Source organism: Trachymyrmex septentrionalis, unplaced genomic scaffold (genome assembly GCF_001594115.1).
Source record: "Trachymyrmex septentrionalis isolate Tsep2-gDNA-1 unplaced genomic scaffold, Tsep1.0 scaffold79, whole genome shotgun sequence".
Classification (NCBI taxonomy): Eukaryota; Metazoa; Arthropoda; class Insecta; order Hymenoptera; family Formicidae; genus Trachymyrmex; species Trachymyrmex septentrionalis.
Window position 1 is genome coordinate 1462432 of NW_017305977.1, and position 23286 is coordinate 1485717.

General features: G+C 31.0%; 1 protein-coding gene across 1 annotated transcript; it reads left to right on the forward strand.

The window, feature by feature from the left end:
* The first annotated feature begins 840 nt into the window (after window positions 1-840).
* On the forward strand, window positions 841-17695 carry LOC108754360 (proteasome activator complex subunit 4-like). Its single transcript, XM_018496608.1, has 13 exons — window positions 841-1082; window positions 2980-3120; window positions 3532-3697; window positions 3785-4183; window positions 4455-4603; window positions 5843-6162; window positions 6351-7350; window positions 9397-9670; window positions 10553-10933; window positions 11345-11911; window positions 13719-15314; window positions 15423-15641; window positions 17478-17695. Exons 1-13 carry the CDS (start codon window positions 841-843, stop codon window positions 17619-17621), a joined length of 5598 nt encoding a protein of 1865 aa, XP_018352110.1. The 3' UTR covers window positions 17622-17695.
* Window positions 17696-23286: the final 5591 nt, after the last annotated feature.

The following is a 23286-nucleotide window of genomic DNA, read 5'->3' on the forward strand; positions in this document are numbered from 1 at the left end:
GTCAGAGGGCAGTAATGCGCGGGAGCAGTTTGCGGTAACGGGTTTTGGCCCGTCATGTCCTCTCTCAGGTTTTTTTCTGATTCCATTGATAAAACTCATGCAATAAACTTGCACTGAGTTCAACTTTTGCTGAAATTGAAGTTGTGTTCATGTTAAGATATGATATTATGTTATGATATAATATTACATTATTGTAATTAATATTATAACAATAATATTGTTTAGCTTCAACGTTCTAATAATAGCTATGCAATGATATTTTGACGTTTAAAACTCTTGAAATGTAAAAATTTAATTTAAAAAAATGTTTTAAATAAATTAATGAATCAGAATATTGTCACATAAGTAATTTAAGTTTGAACATAGTTATATTTTTTTAGGGGTGTTCTAAAATGGATGTCTAATGATATGTTCCATTGAGCCGCACTGACCTGCACTATTAAGGTACAGCCACAATAAAAGAGATAAGGAATTCGAAATAAGGCTTTCAACCTATCAGATATTGGATACATTGTAATGCACGGTTTCTGATAGGTTGGATTCCTTATTCCTTATTCCTTCTATTGTGGCCGCATCATTACTGCACTAGCGCAGTTTTCATCTAAACCTAGCACGGCGCTAGTGCTGCACCAGTTTTCTCAGTGGAAAACGCTATTAGTTCGGATTATTTGAATGATAAACATGGCTCTTAGAACGCAAACATGACTTGTTGAAAATGAATAAGAATAAGCAAGTTGTCATTGATTTAACTACACGCAAGTTATTATCGCATTATTCCTCATCGAACGTGACTTTAATTAATCAACTCTAACTATTGACTGTTAAATACGTGAGATTACGATGGACGAGTGCGATCGTGATGTGGAGAACGATTCAACGCCGTCTTTGTCATCATCCGAGATGGATTTTGCGGAATTTCGTCCGCAAAAGGAGCTAGTGTACAATAAATTGTTGCCCTACGCGAATGAGCTTGATGCGGAGTCGCGTATATGGCTCGCTGAGATCAAAGGAAATTTGGGACGTGCGGTCATGCTACGTGAACTAATGCCAGGATGCGTTTTTTGGTCGAACAGATTGAATTTGTAAGCGACGAGATTCCGTTTTTAGAGCATAGAGATACTTTATACAGTATACGAATGCTGTTTTCCTTTTAGAAGACACAGTCGTTTTATCCTTGGCATCCAATGAAGAACAATATTTGAATGACATTTATATCAGTTGTGTTTTCTAATAGAAAAGCAGGTGTTAAGCCTAATCTATAATGTGCTCTTTGTTTCCTGTTTCTTGTCTTTTACTACTTTTTATTACTTTTCACTTTTTTTCCTCTTATCCAGTTAGTTTTTCGTTTTCTGTTGTCTGAGATAAAAATTGACAAGCTTTGCAATTGACAAGAAACATACAAAGAGAAACGAGATTGTTGGTAACATGGTTGCAAAGAAGGAAGAAAGCAAGTAACAGGAAGCAAAGAACTCATAAGTTAGGCTGTAGTGGCTGCGCACAATCAAAGGAATAGAGAATAAGGATAAATCCTTATCTTAAATGTGTTGCACATCACATAATTTTTAATAAGTTGAAATTCTTATTTTCTGTGTGCAGCTCTTTAAAAAAAGAAAAAATTCCAAATGTTTAGTGGGGATTCTACAATGATAGTCAATAATCAGAAGTCCCTTAAGTCCGATTTCACAATATATGGTTACTTAAAAATTAAAGATAACCAAGAAATTCATAAATGAATTTTATTAATGAATCTGTTGGTAAGCTGTAATCTTTAGGTAACCATATATTGTAAAAACAGGTCTTAATCATACAAGATTTGGTTATTGATCAACTTTATTGGTTAAGACTTATGAACCACTTAGGACTTTTGACTATCGACTCATTGTAGAAGAACTCTGGTAGGACTTAAGGATCTGATAGACAGATAATACTCATTAGATTGACCCATGAAGTTCTAAGTAATTCCTACACTTTTGTTTTACATCCTTGCCCAGCAAATGAGAATGGATTAAAATGGATTGAAATTGTTTTCTATCCGAATGCGTATTTTAAATAGCGAATACTTTTTTTTTATTTAATTGGATACAATTGGATTCAATTAGATTCAATTGGATGCAATTGGATCAAAAAACTGCATTTCCTATTCAAAATTTTGAATTGGACAATATTCACAATGCACAGAAAAAGCTAATATTTTTAGATTGAAAGGCATAGAGATATGCTCCATGCAATTCCTATAAATAAATAAAAATGTATTCAGGATTGAAAAGCATTCATTTTAACATTTGTGAATCAATATTTCTGAAAATCTGAATCCATTTCAATCCATTTTTGTTTGCTGGGTGTAACTTTGGTTTTAATCAAAATTTTGTAATTACAATTGGCATTCAGGATTTGGAAGAGTCGATTTAAAAAAAATTTGAGTGGAATGACAAAAACTTTACAAATATATATATAAAGATTGAAAATGAAATAAAAGAAATGTTTTTTTTACCTTTTTATTGTCACATATTCAACTAATAAATGATTTTGTCTATCTTTTTAAATATACATACAGAATAAATGAATATAATTATTATTTGAGTTATCTATCATAAAATATTATGGAAGCAATTATTCAAGAAAATAGAAATGTAAGAAAAAAATTTATTTCTAAATACAAATTGTGACCTAAAAATTTTAATTTAGAAACTGTGTTATATAAGGATTTAAAACAAAAAAGTGTCTTATCTCTTTAGAACAATTGATTTATATAAAAAAATAATACTATTACAAAAGAGCAAGTAAATTACCTGCATTACAGAAGATTCTACTTCTTATAAGTGTAGTTTTGTAATTTATATTAATTAAGTACCGTTTGCTCATTGTCAATTTATTGAGTCCACCATCTGTTTTCTGATATATTATTTTCCTCTAATCTGTTTTTAATATTTTATATTATACCTATTTTATATTATGACATTAGGTTAAATTGTTTTTCAGATATATAGAACTATATGGAATGAAGTTTAGTAAAAAAGATCACATAGCATTTATAAAATTAATGTATGAGCTTGTTACCATACCGAATTTGGATCCAAACCTTATGAACAAATTTTCTACTACTTTGATTTTATTGTTAAAGTAAGTGAAATGGAAATCAAAGAATATCGTTGATTAAGTTATTATTTATTATATTATTAAATATTTTCAAGTACATTTAAAAAAATTCTAAAAGATTAATAAAATGTATAGTAATTAATAAAAAATATATTATATATAAAATTTTAACATAAGCTGTGATTAGAAAATCTGTTCCATGAGAGAACTTTATTTGGATAGAAAGGCAAGACTCTGATCGTATATAACTTTACTTTTTTAAACGGAAATGCAATTAACATAATATGTTATTGATTTTATTATTTCAAGTAATTTAAACATGAGATGAAAATGTTGTAAAAAATCATAATGAACAGATTTTTTGCTGCAAAAGTTGTTATGAAATATAATTTATTTAACATAATCCTTGGTTGATATATTCCACTTTTTTTTCAGGAAAAAGAAATTAATTAGTCCAGATGAATTAGAACTTCCATGGAAACCTTTATATAAGATTATGATACATTGTTTTCAGCGTAATACAATTGGAATACATCGTAATCTTTTGTGGTTAAAAACTTTATTACATTGCGTGATCTATTCCGTAAAAATTTATTTTCCCGTAAGAACGAACGATTTTTTTCTTAAGGAAAAGAAACATTCTGATCAGATTCAACATAGGATTAATTTTGTAACATTATTGTAACAGTTGAGCGCTACGCAAGAAATATTAGATGAATTGAGACCGAAGCTTTGTCCTCATGATGGATTAACAATGTGCACAAGTCTTCAGATTTTAGAATGTTTTTTGCCGTTACAACTATCTCCTGAGCATCATTCCATTGGATATCAGTTGTGGTTTGATGAGTTTATGACCATGTGGAAGGTATGCCACAATGGTCCACAATGGGAAAACAATATGATGTGTTTAATTGCAAGATTGGCAGCTTTTAATATTGGGTATATTGATTGGGAATCATATATTCCCTTCATGTTTACTAGATTTATACGATGCTTAAATTTGCCAGTAACATATAAGCAGACGCCAAACAACTTGAATCACAAAATAGAAATGTCGTCAATAACTATGTGGATAGTAGCGACTTTGGTAAGATATTATGCGTATAATGTAAATGTGGATAAAGAATATGTGCGAGTACATATATATATATGTATGTATGTATGTATGTATGTATGTATGTATGTATGTATGTATGTATGTATGTATGTATATATGTACGTCGACAAAATTATCGCAACATAAATTTATAACAAAATTTTGCGTAACTTCAAGTAAGCAACTCCATTGAAAAATGTTCGTACTTATTGTGCTTTATTTATACATACTCGTACTTTATACATATACTCATGCTTTATAGGGAAATGGCTCAAGTACACAGACATATTTGGAAAAGTTCTTGAAAACTATAGAAACATATTTTTATCCAGCAAATTTTGGGCGATGGATGGTAAAGTTAAAGGAACTCCTTGTCAAACTTCCATATCATTTTATCATACGTTTACACGTGTACGTAAACGGTTAATATATTAATATTTTCTTTTTCTTCTATCTTTTCTTTTTTTCTGTTTCTCCTATTTCTTTCATTTTTCTCTCTATTTTTTTCCTACTTTCTTTTCTTTCCCTTTCTTCTTTTTTTTTTTAATTACTATAATATCTAGAAAGTATAATTATAATTTAGTAGAATTAGGATTTGAACGGAAAACAATTGTATACAAAACTGGCATTTCTTCTTACGAAAAGCTTCGGAAAGTCATCGGGAAAAAAATGTAATATGTTTGAAACTCGTGATTCGTCTGAGAAATATGCGAAAAGAATTGTGCTGGTTGATTTTTCAGAAGAGAAAAAATTGAACTAATTGATTTTTCAAGATGAAGAAATTAGATTTTTCGCATACAAGTTTTTTAAGAACAAATGACTTTTTGTAAAAACTAATAAACATTTAAGGCTGAAACAGAGGTGATTTTTTTGTCATAACGAAAGCTACGCGTTTCATAAGAATTTCAAAACCTTGCAAACAAATCTCAATAATAAATAAAGCGAGTGAAAAAAATACCCTTTTTGGTGATCTTAATTTTTTTTCAACTTAACTAGACCGATCTTAACGTTATACGTCACATTTTGTAGAAATTTCGAAAATACCTACCTACATTTTTTATAGTAAACTTTCTTCCATATAATCAATATCTTTCGTTCTATACGAACGAAAAAATCTGCTGTTTACAACTTGCCTAATTTTTTTCACATATTTTCCACATGAATCACGAGTCTCAAACATATACTTTTCCTTCCTGGCCTTTTCATGAAAAGAAATATCAGTTTACAATTTTTTTCTAAAACGATTATTTTTTAATCTAATTTTGCTGGACTAAATATCAAAATAAATTACAAATAAAAATGTATAGAGAAGTAGCAGTCAGCTACAGTAGTCAGTCGAATTAATATATTCAATTTCCGCTGAGAATGACTTGAAATAAACCAAAACGCGTAAGGATAAATATTAAAATAAATTGTTAAAAGATAAGATAAACTGTTTTATCAAAGAAATGGACTTCTAAACTTTTTTATTGTTATATTTGCGCACAAAGTATCGTGCTGACTCTTATATATTCTTGACTGTAATTTATTAAATGCCGAAGGGAGTCCTACCATTTTTTAATTATTGTTAAATATTAAAATATATATTTTTATGTATGTTATAGTTGATTGAATTGATTGATGTAAAATAAATTTTTTATGCGATTTCAGAGAGAGATTTACTAAACTAACATGGGAAACTCCAATTCCTGACAATTACAAATTAACTGATTCTGATGTTGATGCTTTCGTAAAGAGTATATTGCCAGTAGCTATGACGGCTATGTTTAATAAATTTTGTATAAATGATGCATGTCAAGCTCTACAATATTTAGCTACTATGAGACCGAATTTAGTAATACCGGACATGTTGGAAAGAATGCATTCTACATTTGATTCCTTGACTGAGCCACATAAACTTACAGCTTCAATGATTTGTATGGTAGCTGTTGCCAGACCAATGGTGCAAGGTTCTAGGAATATAAACAAAGGTATAAAACTTATACTTACAGTTGTGTTTCATAGACATTAATTGAAGATTAAAATTCTAAAATACTTTTTCTAAATTTAGAACAGAAATGTTCTTCGACTCAAGGGTTTTTTTTATGCCGAATCGAATCTTAGTTTTTCGAATTTAAATCAAATCAACAAAATGCAATATAACTATTATCTTTCCCAGGTTATGCTTATTCAGAAGGACCGATGCACGTGTTGCCGCTCTTATTTTCATTGTTACCCGGAATTGATCCAAATGACGTTGGAAAAACTTTTGCTACGTTCCGTCTTATTTCCGTTTATGCGACGTTAATCCCCATTGTGGACTCTTCTAGATCGACCGCGATCATGACAGAGGAAGAAAGGATAGTTTGCGAGGCAACGTCGCGTTTTGAAGATTTCGTATTGCAGTTCCTGGACAGAGTGTTCATGTTCATAGATTCTAGCTCGTCAGAGAATGTGCGACTCGAGAACCGCGGTGGTAACTCGAAGAGCAAATTGGAGTCAATAGCGGAAGTAGCACTTTCTGGCGTATGCGCGACCCTTCTGAGAGAAATGAGTGATGTAATCTTCGAAAGCGCTTTGCACAAGTTACGTACATTTATGACTGAGCGAATTCTCGAGACTAAAGTCGCGGGCCAACTAGCAGCAGCTATGTACAATACTTTTTCTCACATTAATGGATGCGATACTTTGCGCGCGCTATTACCTGCACTCGCACAAACGATTTTGCCGTTAGTAAGCGAGGAAGAGGACATCTTAAAGGAGGAAAACCTAGACCACCGTCTCTTACATGCTATGCTCATACTGTCTGCTATCGTTGACACACCTGGCAATAATTTGATACCACATATGGATACACTATTCAAAATTCTCGACCGCGTTCTTCTTTTGAGATCGATGGACGGCAATAAATTGGCCTGTCATTTGTTGAAGTCTATTCTATCATCATTATCAATGATAACTCCATGGCAGTATAGATCAAATAAGAGAGATTATAATGATTCCAACTATCCTTATGTTAGAGAATGGGGTCAAAGTGTGGATCTTGATAATTTCTGCATCAATTGGTATATTCCTGGCGAAGAGGAAATCGCTGCTATACAACGAATATTCTCAAGATATTTAATGGTTCAAATTGATAAACTTAATAGATATTGCAAAGATACTAGTATATTAAGTAGGTCAGTTTACATATGGTTTTTATTACATATAATCTTATATTATGTATAATCTTTCGAATTAAGATTCAAATTGTTAACAAAGATAGAGGCACACATTTTAACCTGCCCAAGTACAGAAACTTGTAGCAACATTGCTGCAACATTTCAACGTTGCAATACAATGTTGCAGAGATATTGCGAAGACTTCTTTTTGCAATATTATTTCAACAATGTTACAGTAGTATTTTTAAAATATTTTCAATAAGAGAGAGAGAGAGAGAGAGAGAGAGAGACACAAATTGACACAAGAGTCATCTCTATCCTTGTTCAAAATCAATAAGAAACAAAAACAGAATGATTTTTGTCACTGTCGATTTGTGCCTTTGCTAGAAAGCTCACTTTGAGTGTTAAGACTTGTATATATTGATTTGTGTCAACCCAATAAAGTAACTTGAACATGATAGAAGAATAGGAATTAATGATCACGTTTACACGGCACACTTAATCGGATTTCATAACATCTGTAATTATCTGACCAATCTCATAACTATATTCCTTTGGAAAAATGGAATGACTGGTAGTTTCTAACTACGAATATTATTAAATCCGATTAATGTCCATTTCTACTAATATAGATTAATTTTAATCTGAGTTCAACTTATCTTCGTCTTTTTCTAGTTCTAAAGATTAGAAAAAGACGAAGAGTAAGTTGAACCGAGATTAAAGTCAATCTACATTAGTGGAAACGGACATAAGGTGTAAACATAGTCAATGTCTAATTTATAGGAATTGTGCCTATAATTTATAAACATAAAATAATTAGAAGTAAGAATTAAATATAATGCACAATAGATACAATAATAAGATATAAGACGTATAGGTTGTGTTTCGATATGCACAGCTAGTACTGAAAATTTATAGTTTACGTATACTATAGATTTGTACTGACAGTGTATATCGGAACACGTCTATAAAATATAATTAATTATGAAGTCATATTTTATCTGTATTCATTGTATGTTACATTTAACTCCTACTTCTAATGTTTTATATTCAAATTTATATAGTACAAAATCTTATAATAAATATTGCAGTAACGTTGTAATATTATAGCAATGTTGCTGCATTATTACAATTTCTGCAATAATACTGCAAGTATTCCTCCTCTGTGCGCAAAACCTAATATTGTACATATATTATGTTGCAATATTATGTATCAATATTTAAAAAATGGGCATTTTTATGTTGCTGCAATATTTTTGCAATGAAATATTTCTGCAATGTTGCTGCAATATTTCTGTGCTGTATAGGTCTTTACAGACATACATATAAAGTGATATTTAAAAATACATATTTTTTACAACAAATTAATAAATAATAGTAAAACCTAGATCAATACATTAAACGAGTTATAAGTGTACTAAATATTTATTAATCACAAATTATAATTTTCCGACGATAAGTTTTAACGGTACGTTTCGACTATATTTAGTCGTCATCAGCTGCAGAAATACATTACTCAAATATTTAATTATATTAACATATTATGAGAAACATCTCACATTCGAGTTACAATAGATAATATAACAGATTTCTAAGAATTATTTCACCTTCAAAGAACGGTATATCGCAATCATATAATATGTAAATGTAATCATATAATCATATAAACTTGATAAAAATAAACGATGTAGTGAAGAGTCATGATTCCGAACCAACTCATCGGTTAATAGCGAGAAAGCGCAGTCAGTATGAATAAATGAATCATAATATGTTTTAGATATTTGGGTATTTATGTATTTCTGCGGCTGATGAGGACCAATTATAGTCGAAACGTGTCATTGAAATTTATCGTCGGAAAATTATAATTTGTGATTAATAAATATTATTTAGTATATCTAACTATAGCTCGTTTAATGTATTGATCTGGATTTTACTACTATTTACTAATTTGTTGTAAGTTATACGAGCGAAAAGAATTGATATTATTTATATTGTATATTTTTTACACATAAAATTCTTAAATTAAAAAAATAAAAATTTTAACTGTTAATAAATAAACTGCAGGGAAGAATTATTTGCCAGTTTGAACATTGTATGCAGTATTATTAGAGGTTCCGAATCTGTCCTACCATTATGGACAGAAACACCACTCGAATTGGTCAAATCTTCCGTAAAATGGAATGTATCTATAATACCCACATGTGGAATAAAGAGACATATTACAATGCCTGATGGAAGCAATGTTAGACATTATCTTGTCGAGGTCATGAGCCAAATCCAACGGGTAATGCTCGAAAACGCGGAAGATAATACGAAGAGTTTCTTCGGATTAATACGGGTATGTATATATCAATCACTGTGAAAATGCATATGATGTTCCATTTTAACTTTGACACTGAAATATGTAAAATATAAAAAATACGAAAAAATGATTCAGAAAAAGAATACGATCTGAAAGGAGATAAATAATAATATTCGAAAAAAGTCAATTTTTCAAGGTCACATAAAAGTCATTAGTGCAGTAAGTCAGTGTTGTGCAAGGTACTCTATTTCCACTATCTAGGTACACAGATACTTTTATCTTTTACATAAAATTTCAGAAAATTGCATTTTGATGACAAAACGTCTCTAACGTTATAGATAAAAAAAACAATAGTTTACAAGACATTGGATATTTTATTGTGGCACATATTGACGAGAAATATTGAATATCTTGTAAACTATTAATTTTTTGATAATTACGTTTAATACTTTTATGAACAAAATAATGAGATGAATCAATTGATGTATAAAGAAAACATATAGTTTATTTAAAAAATTATCCATTTTGCTTACATTTAATATTTCATATCAATAAGTATCAGAATAAAGTATAAAATATCTCGTAAACTATTGGTTTTTTATACCTCTATTTTAATACTTTTATATACAGAATAATTAGAGAAATCATGTTATATAAAAAAAATATGTGTGTGTGCGTGCGTGCGTGCAATTCCGTTAAAAAAATGTTTGTTAATTTTTATTTGACCTTCAGGATATTTTCTCAAGGTCAACCAAGATCACCATCTTCTTCTCCTCTTGTAACTGAGCAACTTTTATCTAAAATATTGTTTTTTTTAACTTAAGGATTGTGAGATACTACTAAATGGATTAAAATGGACCTGTATAAATTCTTCATTAATCACGTGAGATTTTTAAGAATGTTTTTCTAATATTATAGATTTGGACTAGTCTATTACTGGGAAAGATACGATTACGCGAACGTGATGGACGACGCAAGGGTTTCTTAGCTATCAAAAAGACATTTGAAGATAGATTGGTAGGAAATAAGAGTCACATAGCTTCAGTGATAATGGATCGCTGTGACATTCAGCACGAAATCAGATCGCTCGCGCAATCAGTCGCACTTACAGAAACTCATAAACGAATAATATTTGAACTGTTCACTTTGGCCGTAGGCAGATACGCGGATGTACGGTCAAAAGCTCAAGCCAGTCTCTTCTCCGCTTTTAAAACTTTCCCATATTCTTACATGCTTATAATGCCGCGTTTTATCGATATTTTGAGAAAAGATACCGAAGAATATCATGATGCATATAAGGTAAGAGTTGTTAGAACACTAGATATTAGAAACGACAATATAAATATGTAAAGTGTTTGTTAATATGTAGGTGTGCTTTCCAGCTTCTAGAATGGAAAATTATTGTTAACAACATTGAAAATGGTCTAATATAGGTCGAAATGTTTGTTTAGATTGTATTTGTATTAAAAATATTTAGCAATAAACATCTAGCGTTGGCTCACACCTTATTTCCTTTAATTGTATTTTTTGGAGCCGTTTTATTTGATTATTTAGGATAATATATATTCTATTGTAATAAAACTAAAATAAAGCCATTTCTAGATTAGCTAGATAATTTCATCTAGATATCAGCAAACACTATATATAAAAATAATGATTTACTAGAAAAATGTTGATAATAATAAATTTTTATAAAATATTTCAAAATAGGGTGTTCTGTATATACTGCTCGGACCACAACATGCTCCTATTATTACTCATGGAGATTTGGATATATTGACATCATTATGGCCAGCCATTGTGCTTTCCAAGCCGTCCGAAAAACTTTCTGTAATTCGCCTGAAACAGAACATTGTAGATACTATAAGTAAATATTTCTGTTTAAATACGCTCGAGCTCGAAATATCCGACACGTGTTTGACGGTTGCACAAGCGTTGTGGAAACACGTCCCTCAACCAGCTTTACCACAGCCTAATCAAAACGAAATAGAAGAGGGTGCATGGAATTTAAAGCAACTTAATCAATCTAATCTGAAGGCGTATAGTGATTTGCTCGATGAACTTTTGCGTTGTATACTCGAAGAATCTTTACATTGGCGGCACAGATTAATGGCGATGACTTTTATAAGAGACTTGGTGCACCCAAATCAAGTTTATTCCGCAAAATTAGTACGTTATTTTTTGCAAGCGCTTATACACGATTCCTTGCAAGAAAGAAAAATTGCCACCAGAGTAGTGACATTTATGTTGAAACAACAAAAACGAAAACATTTAAAGGTACATAAATTTTATAAGATTTGTATAGCAAACATTATTATACCGTTAAACAAAAAAAAATGCGCAAAGACAAAAATAATTGTTTCTTGTAATTTGTAAAAGCTGAATTTAAAAACTCTATCACTTCACAATTTTTGCAAATTTGTTAAAATTAAAAAAAAATTTTTATGGGATTCTAAGTAATTTTATTAATCAGTTATTAAACAGAATTAATATTACTGTCCAACAAATGCTCAAAAAATGAAATTTCTACTATAATTTCTTTGTATACATTAGAAACATGAAAACTAAGGCGAAGATTTTACTTTCGTACCTCCAGGATACATATCTCACGAAAAAAAAAAACTTAAGTAATCTTATCGATTTTGAATTTGACTCGTTTCAGATGTTGTCAATAAAATATAGTTTTCTAAATTTTGCTAAAAATGAAATTTTTGTATAGTGAAGACTATATATTATATCATATATTATATTGAAAAATAACAGAATTAATGCTAATTACATACTTGAAATCTTATTTAAACATGATTACAACTTTATTGTGATAAATATTATAATAGTTTATATATGTAATCAAAGTGTGCGCAACTCACAATTAGTCACATTCAAAGAACTTTTACGGTTCCAAATATATTTTGGGTTGAATAGTTGCGTGCGAGCGAGCGTGCGTGCGGCGTGCGTGCGTGCGTGCGTGCGTGCGTGCATGCTACGATATATATATTTAAAAAAAATAAAAATCGAACTCATATGATAAATATACTGATATTTTAGGTTTTCATGATCTCTTGAATCCTCCATTTTGAATTTAAATTTTGATGATAGATTTGGAATCAGCACCTATAAAACCTATAAAACCGTCTTCATATGAAACGCATCTCTTTTAGGAAACCCGGAGATACGAAAGGGTTATATTCAATATATGCCCTTTATAGGCATAAGAGTCGGTCTAATTTTTTTGGTAGCTATTATTTTTGATAATTATTGCGATAAGGTTAAATCTTGTCGACGACCTTGACCTTGGTTGTCAAGGTCAAGATTCTGAGTGACTTCCAACAAATTTTAGCCATCGCTTGTTATTCGTTAAAAAATTATTAACAAAAAAAGTTTATCAATAAAACTTAATTTTTGGACACAACTATGCTCCAATTGAAACAAATTCCGTGCTTTAACAATGCATTCTTGCATAAAAAAATTATATAAAAAATTATATAAGAAAATATTTTGCATTGTTAAAGCAGGGAATTTGTTTCATTGCAGCACAGTTGCATTCAAAGTTAAGTTTTATCGATGAATTTTTTTTATTAATTAATTTTTGAACGAATAACGACTATCGACTAAAATCTGTTGAAAGTTACTCAGGGTTATAGCAACATATTAAGGTCAAAATTGTCGGTGAGGTTTAATCTTTTCGCAATAATTGTTAAATATTTTTAATATATTGTAGACTCGTTAATTTAGTAAGACAAAACTTTACTACACAAAATGCATGTACATGTAATCATAGAGCATGATTTTTAGCAAGTTTTGTAGTGACTCTTATTTCAAATAATTACCTTAATTTTATGCATAAAAGAGCTTGTGGGTAATTAATCTGTAGGCAATAATACATATGACTTTTTCTTTGAAATTTCTATTTGTGCAAAAGTATATGTAGACAATCTTTTCTGGAATAATTTTTATACGCCAACGAACTGTCGGCAAATGATATAATGTATAAAGCAAACGGTACTGTAGGGATCAATTAATTTGTAGACAAAATATAACAGAGCTTTTCCTAAATACATATTAAAACATTTATTTTTTCCAGATAACGATTGATGTACACAACTTATTCAATGAAAGTATAAAAAAGGAAGAAAAATCACAAAATATCATGCCGGGTATAAGAGCTGATAATTCTTGGCTTCAGTATAATTACGAAACTCGTCCATTAACTGCTAAACAATGGGACGAGTCCAGATACGTTCACCAACCATACATAGGCTATTACGTTTGGCCAAAAATTTTAGAAGTATACGCACCTTCGTCCCAACAACCCTGCCTTGATCCAGAAATGCGTGAGCTGACGGATTGTGAGAGGGAGATCTATTCCTTTTTCGATGATCCGCAAAACATTGAGAAGCTTGTAAATTATTTTAGTTTGGAGGAGAAGAAAGGCAAGGACAAATTCAGCACGTTGAGATGTGTTCTGTTTAAGGGCGTATTTCGCAATCATGGGATCGTTCATTTGAAACATTTCCTGCCACATTTGCAACGACTGGTAATGGACAAGCATGAAAGTAGCCAACGATGTGCTGCGGAGATTGCAGCTGGAATAGTCAGGGGCGCCAAACATTGGCCGTTCCAAATGACATGTGACTTGTGGCAGGCATTATTACCTATCATAAGAATCGCGATCGCGAATCTAACAGAAGAGACCGTTATAGATTGGGGTGTATGCTTCGCGACAATGCAACAACATAGGGATCCTAATAGGCATCACTGGCTACTTGAATGTCTGATGGAGGATCCACCGTTAAAAGACTCTTTCGTGGAGTGTGGTCGTCTGTATGTATTGCAATCCGCTTTGAATCAACAATCGTGGCGGGTAATGGAACTGCTGCAACGTTTGCTGGTGCGCTTGGAAAACCGATTGCTGACGAATCCGTTTCAGAATGTCCGAGAACGTCTGGGATCAGTGCTGGTTACTATATTCAACGCTGATTTGAGATTGCCACACAATACAACTGACATTGTGATTCCGCGAATGCAGACTCTAATTGACAAAATTGTACCGAAATTAGAACAACTTAAAAAGGATGATGATATAGACAAACTAAGCAATCTTGACAAAGATGAAACTTTATTAGAAAAGGTGGCTAACGTTTCGGTCGATGATCTATCCTCTACTGAGGTCGATGAATTAAAAGAAACGTCGAAATCCAGAATGAATGAACAGGAGATGCCTATAAGATTATTGAAAACTGTTTGCAAATGGATTATGATTAGTCTGGCTCCTTCACAGTATATCATGTCACCAGGATTTTACCAGATATTTCCGATCATATGTCAATTAGAAAACTCGGAAGCGGATGAAGAGCTTAATAAATCATGTTTACGTACCTTAGCAACGCTTGCGCAGGCATTCACATTGCCGGAAGATATGTCAATAGCGTTGACAGCAGTGAAAAAAGTATCCGAGCATTCATCGTGGTCTGCCAGGTTCACTATCTTGGAATTTCTTCAAGTATTGGTTTTTCACAATATGGGCATAATTCTTAGCAACGCATTGTGGACTAATTGTGTTAAAGATATCGTTTTGCACTTGTTAGAAGATGATCGTTTAGAGGTCAGAGAGAAGGCTGGTCAAGTACTCGGTGGATTATTGCATTGCACATTTATCACAGATCACGAAAAATTACTGGCAAGTTTCTAAAGATTGCTTATAATGCCGAGCAATGATTCTAATGATTCTAATTTTCCAACTTTAAACTTTGAGAAAATTTGAGAATATTTACCATTGTGTTTTTAGGAGGAGTTTAAGAGAAAAGCAAGGACTCGATTGCAAAAGAAAAATAATTCTATTAATACAGATGCGTTGGGAAATAAAAATGATGCGATGCGTATACGTCATGGTGGTGTTCTTGGACTGTGTGCTTTTATTCATGCTCATCCGTACGATGTGCCCAAATATGTGCCTTCAGTCTTCGAACATCTCGGCCTCCACATGAATGATCCACAGCCTATACCGGTAATTTAATCATATATTATAATAATTACGTCACAAAGTTACATAACAAAATTATATAATTAAAACAAGTAAATTACGTAACAGATTGTTTCGAATCAGTATGTAATTTTTTTAAATCACGTAATTCCATATTAGAAATAATTTTCATTCATCGTATGATTTTATAGTTATCAAATTTTAATTTTAATTAAAAAATTAAATGAGAAATAGAAGAAAAAAATATCATGTAACTTTTCAAATTAAATTTAATTTAAAAAAATCATATACTAATTTGAAACAATCCATGTGATTTACTTATCTTAATTACATGATTTTGTTATGTAACTTTGTGACCTGATTTTTTTCAATAGGGTACCGCTAAGCTTAATCGCTAGTGCACTCTTGTGTCAGAAATTGCAACGGTATATTTTGTGAAATGACAATAATGGCGATAATGACGTTAATCGTAAAGCAAAATTTTTTAATTTGAACTTTGCGTCGTAATATCTCTGTAGAACACGTAGAGGAAAAACATTTATGCTTGTATTATACTAATAATTGGATGCCTTTCAATTGCTTAATACATCTTAACAAACGTAGCAAATCAGTTCACATATTTTCAGTGTTAATAAATAATTTAACAAAAGTTTTAACTTTGGTATGAACTCTCGAAACTAAAAATATTAATTGAAAAAAGGCAAATGAGAGTATAGCGCGGTGGTTAAAATGCGCAAGCAATAGAGTGAACTTTACTGGTTTATTACAAAATCGTCATATCCAATGAGTGTTTCGACTCACTTTGGAGCTCTCATCAGTAATTTCAATACAGATTCACCATGTGCATCCTCAGTTCATTTGATATGAGTCACCGATAGGTTGCCAATTCTAATTGTAGCATAAATCTATGAATTATAATATCTATGTATAAGTAACGTACATTAGTTCTATAATTGAATAGATAGAAATGAAAATTAGAATGATATCATTTCCACAGGACTGAAGAATAATTACAAAAAATTTTAAATGTATTTATTAATTACAAATTACAAGATTTTCAAAACTGTATTATAGTTGAGAAGCGTGCTCACAATTTCGTGTCAAATAAATGTCTGTTTAAATTATTATTTGTATACTAAGTCAACATTCTAAGTATTCAGAGTATTTACAAGGAACATGTCATTACTCTCCGGAACCGATTTGATTCTCCTCGAAATATGTTGTTAAACACAAAAATCTAAGAAAGAAACACGTATTTTTCTATACATCCACAGCTCATATTTAAGAGGTGTAACATTCCTTTGAAAAAAACAATATTTCTTTTTCGAGCTGAATATCGTCAAAAGTATAAAAGATAAAAAAAAAATTTTAAACAAAAATTTTACGATTTTAAGAGTACTTTAAAGTTGTAAAGAAAAAAATTTTGTGAAACAAATAAAAAATTATTAGCACTGAAAATATGTGAATTAATTATTTGCTACTTGTGTCAAAATGTGTTAAGCAATTGGAAAGTATCCGTTGAAGATTGCATTCCGTTTGTGTTTCTTGACACAATCAGAAAGGAAATTACTTTATCGTATTCAGCGACTCAAAAAACGATAAGGTTACATGTATAATTTATACTTTTTACTTGTTACACTTTTTAGGCAAAATAAGAATATTATGCAAGATCCGCTTTGATCAAAAATAGGATTGTTTCATTTGTAAAGAAATTAAGTTTTTCATATGAAATTTTCTTTGTATTCCACATATATAAAAAATTTTATTTAATTAGTAATGCTGTATTAATTATATTACGACTCAATAATCATATAATTAATCAATTAATTAATTTGTTTAAAATAAATATTTGAATTATAGATGACAATAAGGAAAACTTTAAGTGATTTCAAACGGACGCATTACGATGGTTGGACAGGAATGAGAGGTCATGCCCAATGTTTTACGGAAGAACAATTAGCCGTCTTACAAGATTTAACAGTGCCGCCATCGTATTATGCTTAATCAGACATGGAATTTTACAATACAGTATAGCAATATAGCATGGTGCAGAACTGCATTGACTATTGTAATGTCAATTGTAATAAAAATTATATCCATAAAGAATATATTACAAATTTTAAAAATCATTAAAAATTTAACAAATGGCATTCAAGCCAACATTTATATATTTATTTTCTATGTAATTTGATAGATAATATAATTTTATAAAGCGTAAATACTACATACGCAAGATATCCTAGGTTTTAGCAAAATTTATATACTCGCAAATATTGTGAATTAAGAACATTATCAAGTTAAAATTTATTTCTATTTAAATATTAATGCTATAAAGTGACATCTAATAATATTTAAAAATATATGAAGATATACATAAATTATAAACAAAAATTTTATATCTTAGATTTTAATTAAGTTTTAAGTAACAATATTAAACAGAGAAATAATTTTTTATCAAGACAAGAGAGATCTTGTTAGATTCACAAATAAATAAATAATTTAATGCACAAATATAATATTATTTTTATATAAATATATGATATATAATCTTTAGTCTTAATCTTCAGTGATATAAATACATAATACTTTTTTTACTAATATATAATGATCTCTTTATATATATAATTGTCGAATCATCATATTTGTTTACGGTATTATTATAAAAGAACTGTTATACAGGGTGAGGAAAAAATACTGAGATACTGATCTTGAAGAATGAGTTTTACAGAAAATTATTTCAGATAAAAGTAGAGTTTAAAAATATCTGTTTTCTGATCTTATCAGTTTGATAAGGCGTCGCCAAGATCAGAACAAAGTCACCTTGAATTTTTTTTTTAATGTAATTTAATAAATTGTAATTTAGCAGCGATATATAAGATATTAAAGCATTATAAGTATGCATACTTATTTATAGAACATTTATATAATAACAAAATTATCAATTTATATAATGATATATATATTATCCAAATATTTATGTTAATATAAAAATTTATATCAATTGTCAATAATGTCGGCGTTCTTTAATTGCCTCTTTGGGGCCCTTTTTGTCCCTAGGCAACAAAAATTTGCCCAGGATTGTCTGTCTTTAATAATATAGTATATCGTCGATGCTAGAGGAATCGAATGCAGATTTGCGTATTTTAAATTGCTACACTTTGAGAATACACTGGCATAGTATAATCATACCCAGTAGCGACACTTAACGTCGGCATCTTTGATGTAAAGGCTTACAAAGCTTAAACACAAGCTAACAGGAAATAACAAGTCGTCCAATCAGAGCTCTGGTGTGTAAGTTCGTGTCATGTCCGCAGTAATTTTAAAACTTGTCCAAATCACCCTTGGACAAATCATGAACATTTTTATCACTTATAGATTGGCGCGGTACATGAGATCGCCAAGACCATACCTGACGCCTCCCCACCACATGCACCCTAACAGGGCAACGATGGAAGGGGATCCTTTCCTTCTGCTAAAAGATACCCTCGAGGCATGAGTACAGTAACAAGTCAGTAACAGAAAGTAACGAAGTTAGCGTCTTAGCGTTTAGACCGAGTGCCCTCAGGCGGACATTTTCTAAGTCCTCTTCCGTCAGTGAATCATTGCCTCAGTTTTGCGCGCCGCGTATGAATGTAATCGTTTCAATTTCTTTTAAACTAAAATTAACTCAAATTCTAAATTTAAGTAATTCTAAATCTAATTCAATTTCTAAATCTAAATAATTCTAAATCTAATTCAATTCCTAAATTTAAGTAATTCTAAATCGAATTCAATTTCTAAATCTAAGTAATACTAAATCTAATTCAAATTATAAATCTAAGTAATTCTAAATTTAAGTAATTCTACATTTAAGTGATCCTAAGTCTAAGTGATTTTGTGAATTAAAGTTAATAAACTAAATCCGAGTGAACTTTCTCAACGAATCCTTCTTAACTACCCTCTCATATTTAATTCGTATCAGTGACGATCTAATTAGTGAACTCAGATTATTGTGCACACGAGAGTTATAAATCGACGAGGACGAATCCGACGCCAAGTCCAGGACAGTGGGAAGTCTGAGGGTCACGCACACCGACCAACCGCATGCCGCACTGGAGGAAACCTCACCGTAAAGGTAGGATATTTTTACTTTATTACATTTCGGTCACCGCGGATCGTGAATCCTGTTTGCGCGTAGTATATGTCCGGTGCATCCACGTTCGCGCCCGTCTAACGGCACTCGTTTGTTGCGACATTACATCCATTTAGGGTTTTCCGACTCGAAATCTGCAACGAATGTTCCATGTCGCTGGCCATCGTACGTAATTTCACGGGTTGCCGCGATTGCCCTAAAGTTTTGGAGGAGTTTCTCAATTACTTAAACAGGACGAGGGATACACCTTGGACCTCCCTAAAATCGACTATTATCGTCGTGTCGAGCGCGCAAATCTAGCTGAAAATTCAAACTCTTAAATTGAACAGATTTTAATTCCGCGCCGATGTCAAACTGTACGCCTTGCACCCGCCGATAATTCCAGGTCTGTTCGGATTCCAGCCACTCGCCGATCGAATCCTGGGATGTAACATTTGACATTATATCCCAGAGTTCTGATTGGACGGCTCGTTATTCTCTGTTGCCTTGTGTTTAAACCTTTAGTCTTAGATCACATGATTCACCATCACACATGTTGTAAAGTGTACACAGTAGGTGCTTTCCAATCGCAATGTCCCTAGACACTTTCGTGCACTCGGCGACACAAGTTGTGTTTAAGTCGGTGTGACAGATTTCCTAACCACACAATGTCGGCAACTTTAACGCATAATATCTCGGTTTGCGGGCCTAGGCATTTTATTGCCAGATTCTTTCGTTTCATGCGACAAATGAGTATAATTTTATTAAAATTGAGGTGAGGGGCGTCTTCTAAATAATTATCCAAGATTATGAGTATTAAAAAGATAAATATATATAAATAATAGCAAGCCTACATATAAAAACATTTTGTGTTATCATTATCTTTAATTAAGAAATTTTTAAATAAAATTGCACTCATTTTAATCACACAAATCTAATACTTCCATGTAAACAATATGAGACGCCATTTTTATTTTGCACTAAAACGTTTTTAATTCCTTGCCTGTATGCTTACTTGCCAGTTCTGGAATGCACTAGTTCAATTCAGTGCAATCCTCGCGCAAGAACAGAAAACAAACTTTGCTCCACTGTGTAAAATACTTGTTGGAACGCAGTTTAGTTTTATAGTGTAACACCAGAATGCATTGCAATCTTCCATTCTACTTTTATAATTATATTTAGCGTATCAATAATAGATTTATGATTTTTATTTGGCGATTTTTGAAGGTTTTATTGCAAAATAAATACGGCTATCAAATAACTTTTTGAAAAGTTGGTAACATTGACATATTTTTGACACGTTTTAGCTTTTTACTGTGGTACTTAGGGCCACTTTCATTAGGCTCCGATTAATTTAACAGGCCCAGTAACTTTACAGGATTCCAACTGAAGCTGATGTCCGAGAAAAAATACAAAGAGAGAAGTTATAAATATAGATTGATCTGTAATATTAACTTATGTAGCAAAATTTCTCTTTGATAATTGTTTGTGAATAACCTATTTTTGTGTTTAATATAGTATGTAAAATTACAGTTAATTATAATTAGTGAAATATATTTAACTCTTCAGTTCATTTTACATTTTTTTCTCCGACATCAGCTTCAGTTGGAATCCTGCAAAGTTACTAGGCCCGTTAAGTTAATCAGAACTTAGTAAAAGTAGCTCTTAGCTTTTTATAGTGGTGTAGTTGTAAGAATTGACCAATTATAGTCAAATATTCTTCTCACATTTGATTGATAAATTCTTACAACTATAATCATTTACAACTACGCTTACGACTATTGTAGAATAGGCTTTTAGACCGGCGTTCCACAAGCGGAAATTTACAGCGGAACGGAACGGCAAAACCAACCACAATCGCAGAAAAGAAAGCAGAGTAATGACTACAAAATTGTAATTGGTTACGCTGTTCCGTTCCATTGTAAATTGCCGCGTCATGGGATACGAGCCTTACCAAGCTCCGGTTAGTTTAACCATTCTAGTAACTTTGCAGGATTCCAACTGAAACAGATGTCGGAGACGTCCTTCGACATCACTTTAGTTAAAATCCTGCAAAATTACTAGAATGGTTAAGTTAACCCACAGTGTAAGAATAAAGCTAGTCACAGTAAGATTTGTGACCAATCGCTTTGCTTAATTGTTACGGTTACGATTACGAACAACCGAATCGAGCAATGCAATTAGTCGAAAACCTATATTACGTTTACAGTTACTGTTATGGAAAGTGACTAGCTTAATAGGTTTCTTTCGCCCATTTTTGCCTAGAACTGTGACAAAATTGAGGCAGTTCAGACACGTAACACTAAAGGACATAATGGTTTGATATCTAACCTTTACCTACATCGATTTATATATCAGTATAAATATTAGTATAAATTTTATGACCGAGCGGTCAAGCCTGGAAAATTGCTGAACCATGCTAAACTAAACCTGATATTTGAAAAAAAAACCGAATTACTTTGACAGTATTGGCACTTATTCTACAATACTAAATCTTTATTTTCTTATCTATTTATATTAGTTACATACCGACATGTGTCTTTAATTTTAGAATGTTGACAAAAATCTCGATGTTTATTTAACAAACAATAATTCATTCATATTGTACAATGTAAAACTATTAATGTACTAATAAATGTATTAGTGTACATTTCCATCGTCTCGTAATGTTTGCAAGATAATAACTAAACAATACAAATGCAAATGGAAAATACATATCTGTTAAAAACTCATCTTTCATATTTATTTATTTAATTTACAATAAAAAAAATGAAAATAAAATAAAAAACGAAAAATTTACTTATATATATATATAATTTTATATAATTATGTATAAAATATTTTTTCCCGGGGCTTATGAGATCAAATGTTATACATATACGCCATCTGTTGTTCAACTGCGAAGTTTCGTTAGGAAAATTACACCATGATTTTGACCATACTTTTTAAAGTCTAGTTCGATCCCCTGTTCTCTATCCTCCATGAATTCTATAATCAGAGTTTGGCGAAAGTAGGCATATCTTCCAATTGAATAAAAAGAATTCATAGGTTCTAAAGAATAAATCACAGAAAAATGATGCCTATGTGAACCAAGCACTAGATGTTTGCGTGCAAATTATTTATTATTTAATACAAAATGTACAGATATTTCGATCCTAACGTGGATCCTTCTTAATAACTCAATCAACTTAAATTAATATATCAATAAAGAACGTTAATAATAAACTAACATAATACAATTATAAATCGAATAAAGCGACTTGTAGCTGTATGTTTTGCTGCAGTAAGAAATTGTAAAGTTCAAGAGTATTTTCAAAACAGTTACCAAATTAACTGCATCAAATTATAAAATTAGAAATAAAACGGAACATACAAGATAAATAAAAAATAAATAATTAGACTTGCATGATAAAACGCCAAGACGTATCAAAGGAAAAGTACATTCTGTTTTTCGTAACCATATAAACGACGCAGCCAAAACTAAACAATATATGTATAAATATAACAATAAGTTGAACATAAATGAAACAGAATTATATAATACATAATAACTAAAAA